Genomic DNA, 20,628 nt, shown 5'->3' with positions numbered 1-20,628 from the left:
TACGGTTAATACTTTATTCCACCAACAATGACTTTACATGTTAGTGTAACGCAACTGAGAGGAAAAAAATAGACATTTACCCGTGAGGCAATAAAACATTGCGATTTTTTAATAATTACAATCACTGTTTTGTAATCGCTTGACACTCGTGACATGTAGTGGTATGTAATACAGGTGACTATAAACATGGCCGAAGTTTTCCAGAAGAAGTACAAAAATGCGACTCCGGTGGGACTCGAACCCACAACCTTTGAATGTCTGCATCTATGCCTAGAAGTCCAATGCGCTATCCATTGCGCCACGGAGCCACCTGTTGCACATGTTGAACACTATGGTATTTATAGTGTAAATAGGTCGAACTCGGGGGTGATATTGTCATGATTTGATTTCTGGGGTTGTGAATATTGTAATATAGCGTACATTGTGTATAAATAATGTGAAACTGAGCCCTTACTTCAGAATTGAAACATCCTTTCAGACAATACCAAGCAATAAACGTTCATTTTCACCCTATCGTTTTAGAGAGGGCTTTCTTTTTTCATATTTTATCATGTTTTTAGATTTTTATGCCTTCTCTGCATGTGGGGAACCTAGGGAAACACCTGGGATTTTTAAAAAGAAAATGATCTCTGTGCGTCAATATGGTATATCAAACACTGGATGGCGCTACAATGCTGCATTAACCTGAATAACCCTCAAAAACCACCACAATTTCTGGTGACAATGAGAAGCCACTGGATTTTAACCAAATTTACTTTGACAAACACAAATAAAAATCTCTGTACTTTATTTGCAAATAATGACAAGATCTGTTAAATGCAATCTCTAATTCTACTAAAGTACGGCTTCACCAAAAGATAGATTCTGTTCATCTGGACGTAGCGTTTTCAGTGGGAGAAATGTTTCCTCACTCATCCAAGTGACTTCTTCAGTCTCAGCTGACTGCAGGTTTCCCCAATTTTATAAACAGTGCATTTGCACAATTACTGAAACTAGCACCACTGAAGGAACAGTGGGCTTGGAGGTCAGTTCCTTGATCATTAATATGCAGATTCTCATGACCATTGATCAACAACTACTGATCAAAGACCACTGATCAATGGCCATGAGTACCATTCACAGATTTGGGGAATGGCTGCAATCACAGCATTGGAAGATGGTGAAAGATGCCCGCCTCCTCGATTCAGAGATGGCTTTCCATTTTCACATAAATGCTCTCCTTGATTCCCCACTCAAACCAGCGTTCCTCCCTGTCCAGGATGTGTGCATCCTCATCATTGAAAGAGTGTCCACTGGCCTGTAGGTGTAAATAGACTGCAGAGTCCTGGTCTGACAAGGTAGCTCTTCTGTGTTGTGATATTGGCTTCGCTAGAGGTTGTTTGGTTTCCCAGATAAATAAATCATGGCAATCCTCTTGGCACTTAATACTATATTACTCTGTTTGTGTCTGGGGCCCGATCCTTGAGCAATAGGCTCGGAGGTCAGCCCATTGTTCCTTCAGTGGGCTGGTTTCAGTCATTATGCAAATGTAGATTGGGGAAACCTGCAGTCAGCTGAGACTAAAGAAGTCACTTGGATGAGTGAGGAAACATTTCTCCCACTAAAAACTTTACATCCAGATGAACAGAATCAACCTTTTGGGGATTTACTTACCTGGATAATTGAGCGTGCATCAAGAAGATAAAATACCCCAACAATCAGATGAGTCGTTATCAGCAAGCACCTCCTGACAGGGGGAAGGAAAAACTCCCTTTTAACAGGAAGACACCTCTGGAAGAACCAGGCTGAGATAGGTGCAGCTCTTTGCCTGACTGGTTGGGGGTGAAAGGAGGGAGAATGGACAAGGACACGCTGTGAAGCCAGAGATGAATAATAACTAACGATTAAATTGAGAAATTGGTTTATAAACACATAATGAGTGAAAAAAGGTTAGTGAAGAAGAAACAATGCATCATGGGAAGCCCCAGAAGGCTACACCTATTGCAGTGTAACTAAGGGAGGATTCAGGGTCACCTGATCCAGCCCTAATTATATGCTTTATCACCAAGGAAATTTCAAGACTAATCTTGAAAGCAGAGAGGGTGTCTGTCTCCAGACTAGGAGCTGGTTCCACAGAAGAGGGGCCTGAAAGCGAACACTTTACCTACCATTCTACTTTTAAATAGTGTAGGAATTACGAGTAAACCAGCACTCTGAGAGCGAAGTGCTCTGCTGGGGTGATATGGTACTATGAGGTCTTTGAGATGATATGAGGCCTGATTATTTAAGATTGTTTGGGGGCTTTAAAAAAAAAATGTTATTATTTCAACAATTTTAGAGTGCAATGTTTACAAATTAAAGCCATATTTTCAAATGCATTTTTAAAATACTTATTAAAACATATAAATTATTCCGTGTTTTTTTTTAACTAATGGGCCCCGGGGTTGGACATGAATTCCTTTGGAGTGTCTACAGGAACGGCATCTGGCGTAAAACTCTGATAAATATGTGGAATTCGTTGTGGCAAACCTTTGTAATTAAGAGAACAGCCGAAAGTTTTGTGTTCGTTTGTTTGTGTAACAAGTCTGACCTGGCAGTTTGCTGCTTTTGCTGGATATGATGTTGTGCAGCGACGGTTAGAAATGCAAAGGGTTCAGAGAGATTTGAATTCCTCTGATAAATGATAAAGTGGAACAGATGTTTACAGAAGAGGGAGATGGTGATTCTGTGGTGTTAAAGGAAGGGATGTCAAGTCTCACAGATGAGAGTGTGCCCCATTTGGATTCTTATGGGGACCAAGAACATGAGGTGGGTGTAGCCAACTTGGCTCGATAAGGAAGACTGCTGGACAGCATTCAAACCCATTTAAATGGCCACAATAGACTATAAATAAATAAAATTTCAAGTGTGTTCCCTTTTCAACTCATTGTCGGGTCAATAATCGATAATCTTGTTTGTGTTTTGCAGCTGTTGTTGTGCTGCTTCTGCTGTCCTTTTGTTGTTCTTTTGGTTGATTTGTAACTTTGTATTGGTTAGTCCGTCCAGCCGTAAGGGCTGTTATGAATGATTGAGAGTGAGTCTTGTAAGGACGAACTAACCTCTCTCTTTTTCTTTTTTTCCGTTTATTTGTTTGTGCCACTTCCTTTATAAACCCAGGTTGCAGGTCATAGCGCTGCTTCCCAGCTGTGCAGAGGTCCAAATTGTTTGCAGTGCATGCCCATAGGTAAATTGATTGCAGTATCTCTAGATTGGGTTTGCAGTGTAGCGCTATTTGCTCACACCTTTGGTGTGATAGGTCTCATGTGCAGCTTGGATGTTAGTAGAATGTGTTATAAGTCCTGTCTGGGAATGAGTGGGAAAATGTATATTTAATTGATGGAACAAATAAATCATGAATTTATTTCTTTGACATTTTATTCAACACCTTAGTGCTCCTTACATTTGTTTTAATTGACTTAAGACATTATACTTTAATTATACTCCAATAATCTTTTAAATATATCTTTCTGAATAATGTTCAGCTAAAAATACAAATAAAATAATATTAATAAGCCAAGAATAAGCGGAATACAATAAGTGTATTCCAGTATGTACAGTATATATGTGTATAATGGGCAATTGCAATGTAAAGGGGGGGGGGGGGTTAGGATGAATAAATAAATGCACATTTCCTTTAAAACTTCAAGTTCTTACTCTCTCATTTTTCTGTACATTAGCCCTTACACTTTAAATTTAGAATAATGACAAAGATTTGGAAATTACGCCATATTGTATTACAATTGCACTGTATTATAAGGTGCTACCACAACACGAGACACAGCTCTGAGTAGTGAGCACAAAGACTATTTAAAAAACCCTCTGCGTATAACGATTTTTTAAAAGGCCGGATGTCAGCAAAAGGTTTTAAAATTGTTAATTGTCATCATTATCATTTCAAATCATCTTCATCTAAATTTGAGTTCAGATATCAGTTTGGGAACACGCATAAATCCTCCGAGAAACAGTCGATTAGGTTTTGAAACCCCAAAATTGATATATTACTCCACATTTAAAGCCCTAATTAAAAGTTAAGTGCTTAAATGCTAATGGCTTCAATTGAGGTTTGCTGATAGTTTGAGCTAACAGCGTACCCGTAATAGCGGTCTGTTTTCCGTTTTTAGGTCTATGTAGTACATATCCGGTCTGGCCGACGGGAATGTAGACGTAGACGGAGGATATCTCTCTTTACTCCTGCGTGTCTTTGACACATCCTGCCTTGAGCGGAAGTGTCTGGGATTCTGCTCGAGTCGTCGCTTCAAAACCAAGAGCAACTGGCTGCAGCCACTGTGGAGCTCCACAGTAACCGGAAACACGTGACCTCCACAGTAACCGGAAACACGTGACCTCCACAGTAACCGGAAACACGTAACTTCAGTTAAATCGACTATGACAGCGAAAACTAAATTGCGTTTTTGTTACTATTGATGCTGCTGAGAAATAAAAATGGTTTTAAGTGGGGGTTTTTTTTTAACACTCTGGGTTTGTTCAAAAAAATTCACCATCCCCTAAATTGTTCGTGGCCAAAAGTGACACTTGCTGTTTCGCTGATTTATTAATTTTTTACAGTACATCGCGTTGTGCGTTCTGATTGCTGTAGACCATTGTCAATCAATCTAGTCCAGTGTCTCCTGTACAGGAGCGGTCCCTAATAGGCCCACGGACCGCTCCCGGTCCGTGAGTCTTTTGGTACCGTTCCGCGAGAGTTGATCCTCCGGTGTGAAATGTATGGTTGTAGTTGTGTGTCTTATTTTGAAAGAACTATTTACGCGTTACCATAGCGACCAGAGAGCGTTAAGAAGCAGAGAGGAGAATGTCACTGTCATTGTTGCTGGCGCACAGCTCAAGTCACGTTTATTATTATATTTACAAAATACCACAGTTTCTTTTTTTAAATTCTTTTGTTGTATTTATCCGCGACACCTTAAAGGTCGTTCCCTGAAAATATTGTCTGACATTAAAGTGGTCTGTGGTGCAAAAAGCTTGGGGACTCCTGCTGTACAGTACAGAATGCGTTTAGCTTGTCGAATTTACATAAATCTTCGATCGCTAGCAATGTAACTCTGAAGTGCTGTACTGTATGTTTGTAAGTTTTCTCCCAAACAAACACAACAATGCCGACGAAACGTTTTGCACCCTCAAATGCACCTTTAGGTTTCATTCCATAATCCGGACTTATGTTTCTACGAAGGTTTGAACTCTAAGAGTGTTTAAACAAAAGAGAAAAGTGTGAAAATGTTCATGCCTGTCTGAGAAAAGTGTATAAAGCAAGTAGTGAGGGGTTTTACAGTCTTAACATCTATAATAATTGTAAAAAATAAAGTTGGCTACTTCATGGATTTCACCTACCGCGGGTTATTTTTAGAACGTAACACCAGCGATAAACGAGGGGCTGCTGTATTATTAATAGTAGTGTCTGGGACATCTAATTGATTAACATCAACATTGATTATTATGCACTATTATTTTTGTTCAAGGAGAGCAAAAAATATAAAACTCTCTCTCAGCTTGTTTGTTGCCAAAAATGGCCACTTTTTGTGTATGTTCACAAAATGCTATAAAATGTATATTTCTTAAAACATTTATCTACTTTTGCCGACGTGACTCTTTAAAATAGCACCAGTCCTTTTCATCAAAATCAAAATTGTATCTGAGCATCGGGGAAAAGGCTGTCTTGCAATTGTTGAGGTCACTAGTGTGTGCCCCATTTCTTCCGGGATCACTCTCTTTATAGGTTTTAGTGGACTCCTAGTACTGCGAAGTGGTTTCATGGTACAAAGGGATTGTATTCCAAGATCTGGGAGATTGTAGAAATGAGCAGTGATGCCCTTCCTACCATCTTTCCAGAAAAATATTTGATCTGGAAGCTGTTAGGCTTACTTACAGCAGCAGCACTTTCTGCACCTGCATAAACTCCAGGACACATTTACTAACGGTGTTTGTTGCTGTATGTGCTGCAGCTTTGAATTTTTTAATAATATATATTTTGTTAATATTTTGGCTATGGTGTCTTGTTATGAAATGTACAAGAGTAAAAGTGTTTTTAGCATGTGCTTCAAAGCTAAGTTTGACTGGGAAACTCAAAGCTCAATAGGCTGTATCAACAGAAATTCACTGCAGCCTATGTAATATTTCATGCGTCATAATTTATTCTACTCTATCTTGCAAATACATATTTGTGTGGCAATGTCATGCACAACACACACAACTATTAGATCCTTAAGATCAAACCTGTGTCATTCTTTTGGTCCACTGCAGTGCAGTAGTCAAAAAAAAGAATAAGTGAAGTGTCCACAGATGGCCAGGATAGAGCCCAGAGTGTTAATGTTTAAAATGTATAAAAATATTATTGATTGCAATTCTTTACTGTTAATATCAACAATAAGCTTTTTATTTTGAAATTACAAGTTAAAAAAAAATGCTGTTACATTTAATGCTGTTACACTGTAATCCTTTATTATAAGTATGGACACAGAATAAAGTGAACAGCATTTTGAAATAAGTTTAATTGGAATTTTGTACTACGCAAAAAACAAAACAAAAAAACAACAACAACAACATATTAAACAAACAAACAAACACAGCCAGTGCCTTCATTTGTCCATTACATGTCAAACATAGCACTGACCCTTAGTCCCTGCTCATCAGCACATGCTTTCAAAAAGAGCTCCATGTCCTCTGCAAACTGAAAAACAAAGAGGAACAAGTCCCTTGCTCCAGTGTCTTCTTCCTCTGACATGTCTATTAAGACCCTCTGCTGGTCCCCTTGATTTAAGGACAGATATTTGGGCATTGTTACATGTCCACAGAAAAGTGCCTTATTTTGGACAACCCACTGCACAGCAGGACGCAGATCTTCAACAACTGCTGGCTCCTGTGTCAGGCAAATGGGGATGAAAACAGTTATTTCTCTGTTGCAGAACAGTTTTTTAACAGTTATTCAAATTTCACTAACCATGTAATTACACTACTGTTTAAAGTGAATACTGACTTGACTGACTTCCTGGAACTTGTGCTTTTTCAGTCTGAAAATGGGCACGTGTTGTCCTTCAAGCACAGCTTTGGCTTCCTCTCTCCAGTGTGCAAATAGCTTGCCAGAGCTATGAAGAGTAAGGCCACAGTGAGGGCATGTCATTTTCAAGGACTTTCCATCAGCTGCAGTTTTATTGAACACAGAGGGTAGAGCCAATGAATGTTCTAACAAAGACTCAGAAAATGGTTCAGATACCGAAGACAAAACCTTGGGGGGGAAACGGGGCTCCTCGAAGAGTACTGCCGGAGGAATACGGGTCTCCTCGGAGAGTTCAGCGGGGAGCAGTCCTGATAATGGTGGCTGACTTGGTATTGAAGAATGCTGACAAGACAATAAATGCCTTGCCATATCCCCACGCCGTATGATTGTAATCTTACAGACAGGGCAGTGAAAGTGTCCTGTTGTCCTACAAGGCAGCCTGCACCGGCATATCATTTTATCTGTAAGAGAAAAAAACAAACAAACAAACAGATGTAATTTAAATGTAGTTGTATAGAATGCAATCAATTTGTCTAACAATCAGATTGTACATGTTAACAAAAACATCCAAGCCAACCTCAATAATGAAAGCAAAATGGTATGGATCACAAAACTTATGTCAAGAAAAATTGTGAAAAGTAAATAAAAATATATTTTATAAAAACACTATTTTTGTTGCAGATGAATGCACTGAACTGTACAATATCAACAGCAACTTTTAAGTCAACAAAGATACTGCAGAAGTGCTTAAAAAAGTGCATATTTATAACTATAACGTATATTTAATACAAACATACCTTTGAAAGGCAAAGCATTTTTTTATATGCACACTTAGATGCTCCTCAATCTTTGCCCTGACAGTTGGGCTGAAAGTGGGGCACAGAGGGCAGTGAAAGAGTCCTCTGCAACACGTGTTGCATTCCTGCAATTCTGGCTTTAAGCCCGAATTCCAGATTGATAAGTGCATCTAAAACAGAGAGAGAAACAGATAAACACCATATACACATTTAAGTTAAGGTTTTAGCAGAAATAACAATTTACAGTTGGCATGTAATAGATTTGGGAAGAAAATTCTTGAAAAAAACCCCACAAATATTTTACAAGACACTTTAATTTGTGAGACATGTTTCTATTGACATATAACAGTCAATTGAACAGGGGCTAACTAAAATCTGGGCAATAAAAAAAGCTGTACAGAAAAGAATAACGAATAGAAGTATTGATAAATATATAAATCTGTTTGTGACGAAATTTACAGTGTTGACGCTAACCAAAGGTGTCACAAGTACACACGTTCCTTACTACAGTTTAGATACCTCTGTTTAGAAAGCACTGACTCGACTTTTTAGTCAAGTCGAAGTAAGAAGTACAGGGTCTAAAATATAATTTATGTACAAAATTTTGAAGTAATCTTGCGTCCAAAGCATGCGCGCGGGGGGCTGATTTACAAATGTATGGATTACAAAGTACAGATACGCGTGCTAAAATGTGAGAAGTAGAAGTATAAAGAAGTATACAGTAGGCACAAAAAAGTACAGCAGTAAAGATACCAGAAAATTCTACTTAAGTACAGTATTGAAGTATTCGTTATTTTGCATCTCTGACGCCAACAATAAATCATACTCTAATGCAAAATGTGGTTTTTGCTTCTTCTCGCCCACAGAAGCCATTAATCCAGCTCTCTTACTTAAATCAGGCCCAGGAAAAAGCATATTTGTGTGTTTCTCTGCCATGGAGCACGATGAAAAAACATTAAAATAAATTGTAACGCTAAATAAGTGGCAACATGATCATTGTAAGAAAACTAGACGATTCCTAGAATTATAAAATCACTAACGGCAAATTTATTTAAGAAAGACTTAACCAACCTTTGTGATCAACTTGCAAGACTTCCATGGTATCCATGTGTGTTTACGGCTAGTGTGGAGGTCACGTGTTTCCGGTTAGTGTGGAGGTCACGTGTATCCGGTTACTATGGAGCTCCACAGTGGCTGCAGCCAGACCCTTCTCTTCAAAACAGTCGTTTGTAAAGGGAGACGGGGACAAGCGGTGTCCGCATCTCTCCCTCCACCATCACCGGCAGCCGGGCTCTTTTTAGCGTGGCTTTATGAGCGCGGGACATGCTCTGTCAGGTTAGACCTCTGCCACAGCAGACAGGCGCAATTCCTAGCAAACTAACGAGAAGACAGCTGAGAATTGGGTTAATAAATAAATAAATAAATCGGATTTGCCCCCCTCTAATGAGCACGTTTTTGTTATAGGTCTGCGCAATCTACGTGAACGCTTGTCTGGACACAGGAGAGGATTAAGTTACTGCTGTTGGCGGCGGATTATTTTATTGGCCTCTTCTTGTCACGCCCGAGTCTTTGGTGATCCTTCTTCCAATTAAGAGAGGTCTCTCAAAAACCGCAGGTATGTGCGCTTTTGGACTGGAAAATAATAACGCGAGATGTGTCATTGTGGGACTATCTAAAACGGGTCCTTTGTTGCTCATGTCTGCATTTGTTTCTTTGCAAAAAAAGAAGAAAAAAACAACTGCTGTCTCCTCACCTCCTATTGTGAGCAGACAATGGGAACACATAGAGAAATGGTGCAAGGATGCAGCATATTTACTAAATGGGTATATATAGAAATGAACATTATCGTGCAGTAAGATCGCGCTGTTTAATAACACAGGTTTAAACGCAGACTGGACGTAGTGGAATCCAGCGAACTGGATTTGGGGCGGTTTTATCCTCACGCTGGAGCCCTCTGTAGGCTTCATACCTGCTGATATGCCGTTTGCTTTGACCATTGGTATATGGCATATAGAGTTACTGCCTCCTCTCACAGCAGCTATGACTGCCCAACCCCCTTCTCCTCCCTGCACGGCATGTTTTGGTTTCAAGGCGGATCATGCCCTTTTGTCCACTGAAGCCTGACTGTACTTTTCAGGGCAGGCTCCCAGTATGAAAGAATTTGTCCCCCGTCCTGGCTGCCCCTTCTTTTTGTTTGCTTGTTTTTTTCACTGACCATATGAAGATGGTGAGGATTTACTAAACCAGCTGTACAGCAACATTAGCAGCATTAGTGCAGAGTTTGGGGATTCAAAAGACTAAGACTACAGTTTTAATAAAGCATGCATACTCAGCCAGTTTTTATTTCTATGCAATTCCAAATATTTTCCCCATCCCAAGTGGGAAAGTGTAACTAAGTGTTTCTTGGTAACTCATAAAAACAAAAAGAATCTGTTTTGTTATGTGACACTCAACTTAAAAGAACAGGATCTTTATTTTTAAGTTTTAACACTTTATTGTCATTGCACATTCATTAGTTGTAGTACTTGTCCCACATTTGTGCAAAAAGAGAGCCAAGCAGATGACAGTAAATAAATACCATATATACAGAATAAAATATATATGATATATGCAGACAATTAAATATGCATATAACAGCATTATATTTTCGGAGGTATACAGTGGGGTGTTATAATTGTCCATTTAATTGTCCTAAATATGGCAAATTCTTATTATTTTCACTGGAGCTTAATTATATATTGCTGAGAGCTGATATCAGATATTTGCTGATATATCAGTATCAACATTTATATCAGGCCATAAATGAAAATTTAAAAAGTAAAGAAGAGATGAGAGAAACACCCTTCAACTGTGCTATGAGTGCTGATGTTGCCTATTTTGTCCACCAGTGGGCACTCTACAGCTTAACTAGAAGTGAAAACACAAAAACGGTAAAGTACTTACTGACTATATACAAAAGAATATTTTTAAACTATCGTGAACTTATCAAGGACCAATAATATTATCGGTATGTGTATCGTTCTTAAAAATCCTGTAACAGTCAAGGTCTATTTTCCGTCATAAAATATACTGAAAAATGGAGATCTGAGTAGATAAAGAAGACATGTATTGTTGCTTGTTTTAGTTAACATGCATTTTAAATAAGATATAGTCCATTTTAAAAGGTTACAATATTTCATTTTAGCCATATTTTACTGGGGAAAATATCTTTTTTTTTCACAGTCCAAATGATTAAACCAGAATTTATTTTTCAAGCTTATTGGCTGTTTGGTTAATAATTATCCTGCTTATTTGATTACTGTTTGCTGACAGAAGCTTTTTACTTTTCAGCTGATGAGTTAATAATTTACTGTCATTCAGCAGCATCTGTCCATTTAAGGTTGCTGAATTGTAACTGTTCCTCTGTGTAATCTTAATCTCCTCAGGTATGTCTTTCCGGCGAGGTGTGGTCAGGCAGAGCAAATTCCGCCATGTTTTCGCCCAGGCGTGGAAAGCCGAGCACTGCATCGATGATGTCAGAGTGTCCCGGGTGACGTGGGACAGTCCACTCTGTGCAGTCAACCCCAAATTCATTGCTGTTATCATTGAAGCGGGTGGAGGAGGGGCCTTCCTCGTGGTTCCAGTCAGCAAGGTTCAGTCTCCTACATTACAGAGTATCAGATAAACAGTAGATCGATGTTTCTTCCACTCTCCTACTAAAAGCATTATGTCACCAACTTTTTAACAGCCTGCTGCATGCCTGACTAAAGTACTTTCTACACTTACGAGACCATTAGCAGGACTGGATAATGCATTAATGGTTGAAACACTCTGTTTTTCTCTACAGAGTGGAAGAATCGACCAGTCCTGTCCCACAGTCTGTGGTCATGCAGCACCAGTGTTGGACATCCAGTGGAGTCCTCATGATGACAATGTCATTGCAAGTGCCTCAGAAGATTGCACGGTGAAGGTAAAATTTTCAAACCTTGTAAAAGTTCTGTGCTGGTGGTTTGTGGTCAAGTTATCTGTAATCTGACGTCCGTAGGCATCAAACCCGCCACAACCTTAACCCACTAAAGCTGTGTTGGTCCTTCTTCTGCTGCTAATGAAAACACATCAGACTTCAGGGTGCAGACCTTGAGTGTGCTTCAAACTACTATAATAATTAACATTGTGTATTTAACACTTTCTTTATCATATTGTATGACTTAATTTTACTTATAATTGTAAAATTATGTCAGTAGAATTCAGTTGAGAGGTCTTTGGTGCCCTGGGTCCGTCCATAATGCCAGTGCTGGTGTGAATACAAAACATATGAGGGTTTCCTGTAGTGTGTGGTGTGGGGACAGAGGTCGTGTCATTTCTGAGGTTAGGTTGGAGCCTGGATCAACACTTTAGGTGCTTTGTCAAGTCATCCAAGAAATTCCAGAGCTTTTTTTTTTTTAAACAGTGATTGTTCAGCTGAAGGAGACGACTGCCAGGGGTGCGTGCTTGGTTTGCAGCATTTTTTAGGTGTAGGTAATATTGTTTCTCTGATCACAGCTGTGTAAACTTACGGCGAGGTCTCTGTGAAACAAGTTGGCATTCCTCAGCTGTTAGACACGGCTGGGCGAGGAGGGGGGTTAAAAGAATGTCACTGATTCCAGATAAATGATTGACGAGCACCCATAGTCTTTTCTTCAGGCACACCTTACCATTTTTTAACAGAAAGTAAATCACTTTTGATACTACTAAAAAGCTATACTGGGATATAGATACTGTTTTAAAAAAATACAAATATATATTAACTAATAAAAATCTGAAATGTTGAAAGAGAACCTAAATGCATATTTAGTTGATATCGATAATTGGGTAGTAGCTAGGCTAGCTCTGACCAAACGTAGCAAATTAAGCTATGGAGCTACTTCAAAGGTCACTTCCTAAAATGTCAGAGCTTTTTTTAATCTTTTAAAAGGTGTATTGTGCAGGACTAGCTTAGCTGGCTGTTTTTTTCCTTCTAACAGCCTTACTATTAAACAAAGCCAATCATGTCTTGGCTGTAGCTTTATATTTAACAGGTAAAAATAAATGTGGTATTGAGTAAATTTGGATGAAGAAATGATGATGTACTCCAAGTGCTGTCTGCGTTATTCTTGTTAAAATGACATTAGCGAGTTAGCGCGGATTGCCGTGTGCGTGGGGCTGCATGGCGTCAACACGTTAGCACGGCTAGATTGTTAACGTGTTAGCGCCATGCAGCCCAATGCACTCGCTAACAGAGATTTGCCACGTTATTGCGGTTGTGACGTTACAGTCATTTTAACGAGATTAACGCTGACAGCACTAATCTATCTGTCTGTCTGTCTATATATACACATACATATATGTATAAACTGGCAATAAAATAACCAATCTAAATCTTATATACAGAAAATGCAGGATTGCAGAAATGATACCACAGAGTGTGCATAAATTGCTGTTGCTGTCTAGCAGTGTGACAGTTCAACTGTTTAGGAGGGAGATGGTGAGGGGAATGAAGGCTCTGATAGCAGTAAGGTTAATAATATGTCAGGAAAACTGTAAAAATTATACGACACACATATATATGTCTGCTTTATGTTGAAGGTGTGGCAGATCCCAGATGGTGGGCTCACAAGTCCAATGACTGATGCCACTGTGACCCTTGAGGGACACAGTAAACGAGTGGGACTCCTGGCTTGGCACCCAACTGCCTTCAATATCCTCCTAACTGCAGGTAGGACCATCTGTAGCATTGTAGTGCTCCCATTGTTCTCCTATAACCAAACATGGTTCACATCTGTGGAAAATAACAGTGATAACTGGCTATGACTGGTGTGTTTTTTAAGTGTGTTGTGTAGAGAACATGGTCTAAACATTAAACTGCGCCACTGTGGAAGCAGGCTGGTGTAGTTTGTATGTTGCTTTACATATATTTCCATAAAAAAGTGAACTAAAACAAAGGGCTTGTGTTTGCACACTGGAAATGTATTGTACTTGAGTTTTATATGGTGAATTAAGGTAACCTTTGCCTTGTAATAAACATCCAGGGATCATTTTACCTTTTAACAAACTCCAAATATGGTGACAGTGAAACTCGAGGCGTAGCTTCCCCGTGCTAAACATTCCTCATTATCCAGATGAAAGTGACATACACCCGTCCATTTGTAAACAGTGAGAGTTGAGGAGCAGCTCCTGTCTTACTATGTTGGTGTTCAGTGACAGCCAGTTCAAATACTGCTGCATAATACAAGTATGGAGTAGGATTTCCCTCCTAGGCAACTCACAGCATGTGATTAACCTGAAAAATAATTACACTTTGCTGAAAAGCTGCCAGAGCTGGTTTCCATTGGAAATGTAGCCTACGCAAAGGAGGCACTACTATACGCACAAGCACATAAAGTAATGTTTGGCCTGCGGGATCCTCATGGCAGTGTAAGAATGTAAGCTGCCCACTTATGTTAATGCATACTGAGAAGAGTGCATATTGTTCACGCTGCATTATTTTACCACCAGCTTTTTTAAGCAGCTCTGCAGGCGTTGTTGCTCCTCAGTATAAGTTAGCGTTAGCGAGGAGAAAGGCAACACAACAACACAGTTATACTGTGCTAAATTTCCATAATGGAGTGAGATTAGAATTGTATTCAATTATATAACACTTTCAAATCACTCACATTAACTGCTGGTATCGTGATATAGCATCAAATACAGTGTATTATGTTATCTGTGTACAGTTATCATAATTATTTGATTCTTGATCGTGTCAGTGAAGTGGCTCTGTTAATTGTTCACTTTGTCATATTCCTTTTGGGATCCACTGCAAGGACTCAATCAGTTGAATAACATTGATAGGGGAAACATGTTTAAGTGCAACTGCTTGTTTAAATGAACATCAATATTTGCTACCAGGCTATCATTAATTGTACTGTAAAGGGGAATGAATCAAAAAAGAATATTGAGGTACTGACATCATGTCACAGATCGACTCCCAGCAAACAGCTCCACTGCTCTCACTCCATTTCAATTAAAATATTGGCCTGAAGTGCAAGGAATCGACTCGTCTTTCCACTCTAGCTACATCTTCTTTAAACTAACAACACAAATAAATGAATCTTTTATGTGAAAGATCAACAACAATGACTTGTTCAAAATTAGGCAGGAAATGATGTGATTGTTTGTGACATTGCCACTGATGGAGAAAAGTAACTACACCAGCAAGACGGATTCAACCATTTATAGGACACACTCCATGTACGACACATGTAATTAGAAGTTGAGACTTGATGCAGAACATATCAGGGAGAAGGCAGAAAAGCCCAGTTTGGAATCACAGAGCGAGCCGTGATACAATACGCTGAAAACGGCACGGATGGTGTTTCGATTAAGCAACTTTAAACTATCGGGGAATTCCTTTAAAGATGCAAAAGGGATTTGTTCACTGCATTGTGCTATTGTGTGTGTATTGTCATTATTATTCAGTTTTAATGTGTCAGATCAGTTAATACTTTGCTTCTTTGCTTGTCTCACCGCGAGTTCACTTTACCAATATTTACTTTGATAAAGTTAATGACATACTGAGGTAGTGTGTGTAGGTAGTATCTGTCACAGGGCTAACACAGAGACAGACATCCATTCACACTGTTGTTCAATTTAGCATCGCCCTAACCTGTTGTTATTATATATTGATATATGGTGTCATAATTAGAGATGGGTATCGTTTAGGTTTTATCCAATACCGGTGCCAAACTGGTACTTTTGAAACGGTGCCGGTGCTTAAACGGTGCTCGAACCGGTGCTTAAAGAATGGAGAACACAAAATTGGTCCAAAAACCTCTCATGTTCAGCTGTTTTTTTTGTAAAAAGATAACAATGTTAGCCTTCTCTGCAGCTATGGGGCATATATGGTATCACTCTTGGCTGGAAGCAGTGCTTAAACAATGGAAAAAACACAAACTTTGTCCAAAAACCTCTCATGTTTAGCTGTTTCCCACTTTTTCTTTGGTCATTTTAGCCTTTTTGGCCAGGGTGAAGGGAGCATCTGCCATCAAACAAGAAGACAGCTGCATGTAACTACGACGGTGTTTGCTAGTTCACCTTACATGCATTAATGTAATAACGTGGTTAGCCTACTCAACGTAAATTACACACAAACAACGTTAAGTTACTCACGCAGAGAAGAACGGCTGCTGCTGCCATCATCATCCGTCATCATTTCTGCTACACTGGCAGGGCTAGGGGCCAGGACTCTCCTCTTCGGGTTTTTGGGGGCTGTTGCTCCGGGTCCGATAACAGGCACCACACCCGCAGTAGATGTGCTCGGTGTGAGGTCTCGCAGCAAGCTATCAAATACGGCGCATTTCTCGGCTTTTAAAAAAACCGCTATGCGTCACCAGGTGTTTCATCAGATTTGAGGTGTTACCTCCTTTGACAGTATCACAGTATCAGCTTAAAGCACTTGTTGCAGGCTGCTGAGTTTGCATCTTTTGCTGTGAAGTACAGCCAGACTTTTGACCGCTTCGCCTTGGGCATTTTTAATCTGTAGCTCTGCTCTAAAAGAACGTACGTACCTGGGCCCGCCTACTATTCTCGGAAACGTAAAATGATTGGCTAGAAGTGTATCACAGCTCAGGAAATAAAGCACCGAAATGTGTGCTGCTTTTCGGTCTGGTTACTACCGTTTATGTCAGATGATGGCACCAGATACCGGTACCCATCCCTAGTCATAATGCATTCATAATACACCTGCACCGATAACCTGTCACTTTCTCAAGACGAACAAGAAAAGCAAATGAATTTATAGGAACATCGGCAACATCTGCATCTGTTTATCCTCACATCCTTGCCCTGTACAATTTCAGGCTTCACACCCTCTTCCTTGGATGTTGTCTTTCCCTCTCTGTAGGCTGTGATAATGTGATCTGCGTGTGGAACGTGGGCACGGGGGAGCTAGTGTACCAGCTTGATGACGCCCACCCAGACTTGATCTACAATGTCAGCTGGAACAAGGACGGCAGTGCGATATGTACCGTCTGCAAGGACAAAGCCCTCCGAGTCATCGATCCGCGAAGAGGCGCCGTCCTCAAGGTGATTTCACATTCATGCTGTCCGTGAAGATGTGAGCAAAGCGTGGAGCACGGCTCGGCTCTCATTTCTGGTATAACGCGTCAGTGATCAGCTTGTGACTGCTTTCCTAGGTCAGAGAGAAAGTCCATGATGGTACCAGGCCCATGAGAGCCGTGTTCCTCTCTGATGGAAAAATCCTGACGACAGGCTTCAGCCGTATGAGCGAGAGGCAGCTGGCTTTGTGGGATACTGTAAGTTTCTTGTTAGACATGTGGTATAATGCAGGTGAACTGAATTTTACACATGGAAAAGGTTTGAGACACAAAAAACATGTGTGATTGTTAAAGTAGGCATTCTAGTGATGTGAAAATGCTTTTATCTTACAGAAAGACCTCTCAGAGCCAATGGTAATACAGGAAATGGATACGAGTAATGGAGTTCTGCTGCCCTTTTATGACCCCGACACAAACATGGTCTACCTGTGTGGGAAGGTGAAGCCTTGGCATCATGTGGCAAATAGAAATTTAGCTTGTTCTATGCAGCGTCAATCATCGTGATTGTTTTGTTTTTTTGTTGTTAATCTCATGGCTTTCAGGGGGACTGCACCATCCGATACTTTGAAGTGACTGATGAATCACCGTACGTTCACTTCCTCAGCTTATACAGCAGCAAAGAGCCTCAGAGGGGTGCAGGCTTTCAGAGTAAAAGAGGTGTGGATGTCAATAAGTGTGAAATTGCCAGGTAAGAACCGTATGCGTACCCGTAACTAGTAAAAACTACAATACACAGCTACTTCAGGAACTGACCAGTCTCCTAAAAGTGGGAAAGAATAATGCAGAATAACGTCAGACGGGACTTTGTCCTTGCTTTTTCGGCAGGTTTTATAAGCTTCATGAGAGGAAGGTGGAACCCATTTCTATGACTGTACCAAGAAAGGTAAGGCACACACATACTTTAAAAGTGGACTTTATAAACTGCTTTTTTTTAATAGCTAATGAAGTTTCCATATTTCCTCTCCAGTCAGATCTGTTCCAGGGAGACCTTTACCCAGACACAGCCGGCCTGGAGCCAGCCCTCCTGGCTGACGAGTGGATCGCGGGGCAGGACGCGCCACCGCTGCTGGTCTCCCTGAGTGGTGGCTACACAGCTCCTCCATCCAAACACAGAGACACTCTCAGAAGCAAGCCCAAGCTCGTCTCTCAGGACTCTGGGACCGGGGCCGTCCCACCTTCCGCAGGGAACGTAGCAGCTCCCACGTCCACACCTACCTCTGCCGCCAAGGAGACAGAAGAAGAGACGCCACAGCCGACAGCGGCCACGAGGGAGACGGATGGAAACGGCGATAGGCCAAAGAGAGAGGTCGGTCAGCAGCAAGTGAGATGCTGATTTAAGATTTTTTGAAGCTATTTTTGACTTGCTTTTTCTCTCTCTCTCTCTCTTCTTTCAGGATGACGTGTTGAGCGAGCTGTTAGCAGAAATGAAAGCTCTGCGGGCCGTCGTGCTTGCTCAGAATCAGAGAATTGAGTTGCTGGAGAGACAGCTAGCACGGATTGAAGATGGGGATGTATGAGCAAGCGGAAGATTCACTACATTCAGATGGCTTTTTTTTTTCCCCCTTAAATCCATAGACCATAGCCTTACTAGAGTCAACAGTACCTTAAGCAGTGTGGGCTGAAGAATGTAGTGTAGAGCAGCAACTAATTGTGAATAAATAGGAGCTTACAGCTATTGTTTCCAAGACCACAATATGTGGGTGACAACTGGGTAAAGGATATCGTTGCCGCTGTGTGACGGAGCATATAATGCAGTTTTGATCTTTGCTTTAATTTCGAAGCACCCTAAAGGAGTTGCATCGGCACAGTTGCCTCAATTTGACGCACAAAGTTGTGTTGAAAAGGATTATATTGGAGCTAACGAAGGCTGACAGTCTATAGCAAAGCTATTAAGTACCTCCTGTACGTTTTTCTCTCTGACGCACTAACAAATGTAACCATTAGGGCTATTTAATCAGGTAGATTAAGCTGCTAAACTGTGATTTCATATCAAACCCCCGGTTGTTATCTCACTGCGTGACTCGTGCTTTGTTTTACTACTCCATAATAGAACACCACGTGTAAAGTTAACTGTCCTCGGCAGCGAGAGCTGTGTGAATGATGGCCGATGAGAGCGTAGCTGAATATTTATGTGTATTCGTAGCTGTGTGTAGTGTTTGCAATCAGTGAGAAGGTGACACTTGTGATTTTGTACCTCATGTTGTCAGACGAGAACAGCGTAAAGATAACACTATGTTACACTGTAACCTGTCATAAACACAACACAGAATTTCTTTTTTTCTTTTCTTTTTGAAGCACGCGGAAATGCCGCAGTGTCACACGACCACTCGAGAACCAATCAGGATCTGAGCAGCAAATGTCACATTTTGTAGTTGTTGCTTCCAATGATATGAAAGACCTGCAGACTGGGCATGGGACGGGAACCTTTTTTTTCTTCTTTTAAATATTCAACCTTACACTACAGTGACCGTGCAGCTAAGTCTGACTAAACTGTTCCAAATCTACTCCGGATTGCAGACCAGATTTGGTAGCAGCAAGAAAAAGGTTCAAGTGTGGAGGCTTTTCTACGTTTTTGCGCTTGTATTTGTGTTGATGAAAAAGCACTTTTAGATTCGTGTAGTTTTGTGTTTTTTGCTATTACATTTGACATTTACATTTAGAGGCATTGATCTGTTATTAATCTGTTCTTCTTACAAATGTAGAATAACATTGGTACATTCCACATAAAGACTACCCCTTTATTACTTTATTTATTTCTTTATGCACTGATGTAACATTGACTGTAAAAAAAAAAAAAAAAAAAAAAAAGTAGCAGTTTTAATCAGACTACATTGTGAAAGTTCAATAAACATTAATTCTTACTTTATGTGAATTGGCCTTTTTCATATGAAGTAGTCAGATCACGGTGTGTATGTGTGATCACATTCTACCAACAGAGAGTGGTCTGAAAATGAGAAAATACTGAGTGAGCAGCAGTTCTGTGGGTGAAAATGTCAGAGGAGAATGGCCAGACAGTAGCTCAAATTACTATTCATTGCAACCAAAGTGTGCAGGAGAGCGTCTCTGAATGCACAACACATGGGGGTTATAGTAGCAGAAGACCACACTGAGTGACACTTCCTGTCAGCTAAGAACAGGAAACTGAGGCTTACAGCTTACACAGACCAAAGTTGGACAGAAGACTGGAAAAATGTTGCCGGATATTATGAGTCTCGATTTCTACTGCAGCATTCAGATGCTAGTCTTTTAGCATAAACAGCGTGACAGCTCCCTTGTTTCAACAGTTCTGTGTGGGATATTTTCTTACCACACTTTGGGTTCCTTAGCACCAACCAGGCATTGTTACAGTGCACCCATCTTCTGCCTAGTACACTATCCCTAGTGGGATAACGCACTATTTCACAAAGCTCAAATGACCTCAGACTGGTTTCTTGAACATGACAGTGAGTTCAGTGTACTCAGATGGCTTCCACAGTCTTTAAATCTCAATTCAACAGAACACCTTTGAGATGTGTTCTCAAAGGTTTCAAGGTGGCATGTTCCACCCTAAACTGATCCCTTGCCACCCTAAGTGCCACCCTAGTTTTGCATATGACAGTGTTGTTTATTAAAATAAGACAGCATTAACACTTTGAGCCTAGCTACAGTTAACCCTGAAATACACATTCTAAAACTGAATATATTGCATAGTGTTACCCCCCTCCCACCCACT

General features: G+C 40.4%; 1 protein-coding gene, 1 long non-coding RNA gene and 1 other non-coding gene across 3 annotated transcripts; 1 reads left to right on the top strand and 2 right to left on the bottom strand.

Annotated features, from left to right (window-relative positions):
- Positions 1 to 220: 220 nt before the first annotated feature.
- On the bottom strand, positions 221 to 308 carry trnar-ucu (transfer RNA arginine (anticodon UCU)). Its single transcript is given in 2 exon segments — positions 221 to 256; positions 272 to 308. It is a non-coding gene; the product is annotated as a tRNA-Arg (tRNA).
- Positions 309 to 6,502: 6,194 nt separating this feature from the next.
- Positions 6,503 to 9,011, bottom strand: LOC146714957 (uncharacterized). The gene is made up of 4 exons (XR_014918889.1): positions 8,896 to 9,011; positions 7,825 to 7,994; positions 7,007 to 7,488; positions 6,503 to 6,889 (listed from the first exon to the last, which is right to left on the bottom strand). It is a non-coding gene; the product is annotated as an uncharacterized LOC146714957 (long non-coding RNA).
- Positions 9,012 to 9,039: 28 nt separating this feature from the next.
- Positions 9,040 to 19,777, top strand: coro1b (coronin, actin binding protein, 1B). The gene is made up of 12 exons (XM_085451318.1): positions 9,040 to 9,159; positions 9,289 to 9,439; positions 11,250 to 11,455; positions 11,651 to 11,773; positions 13,408 to 13,537; positions 16,703 to 16,884; positions 16,995 to 17,114; positions 17,250 to 17,354; positions 17,459 to 17,604; positions 17,742 to 17,799; positions 17,884 to 18,222; positions 18,311 to 19,777. Exons 3-12 carry the CDS (start codon positions 11,252 to 11,254, stop codon positions 18,431 to 18,433), a joined length of 1,530 nt encoding a protein of 509 aa, XP_085307444.1. The 5' UTR covers positions 9,040 to 9,159; positions 9,289 to 9,439; positions 11,250 to 11,251; the 3' UTR covers positions 18,434 to 19,777.
- The last annotated feature ends 851 nt before the right edge of the window (positions 19,778 to 20,628 follow it).

The sequence above is a fragment of the Copadichromis virginalis genome, linkage group LG3 (genome assembly GCF_057382275.1).
Source record: "Copadichromis virginalis isolate Kocher_CV1m ecotype Utaka linkage group LG3, C_Virginalis_male_GT1.1, whole genome shotgun sequence".
In the NCBI taxonomy this organism is placed as follows: Eukaryota; Metazoa; Chordata; class Actinopteri; order Cichliformes; family Cichlidae; genus Copadichromis; species Copadichromis virginalis.
Note: the sequence above shows the minus strand (reverse complement) of the source record. Positions and strands in the feature narration are given on the sequence as shown.

Excerpts from the sequence above, each read along its gene's own strand:
- coro1b (XM_085451318.1), top strand. The coding sequence starts at position 11,252 with ATGTCTTTCCGGCGAGGTGTGGTCAGGCAGAGCAAATTCCGCCATGTT. Across the intron at positions 11,456-11,650 it reads TCGTGGTTCCAGTCAGCAAG|AGTGGAAGAATCGACCAGTC; the intron begins GTTCAGTCTCCT and ends TTTTCTCTACAG. Across the intron at positions 18,223-18,310 it reads GCGATAGGCCAAAGAGAGAG|GATGACGTGTTGAGCGAGCT; the intron begins GTCGGTCAGCAG and ends CTCTTCTTTCAG.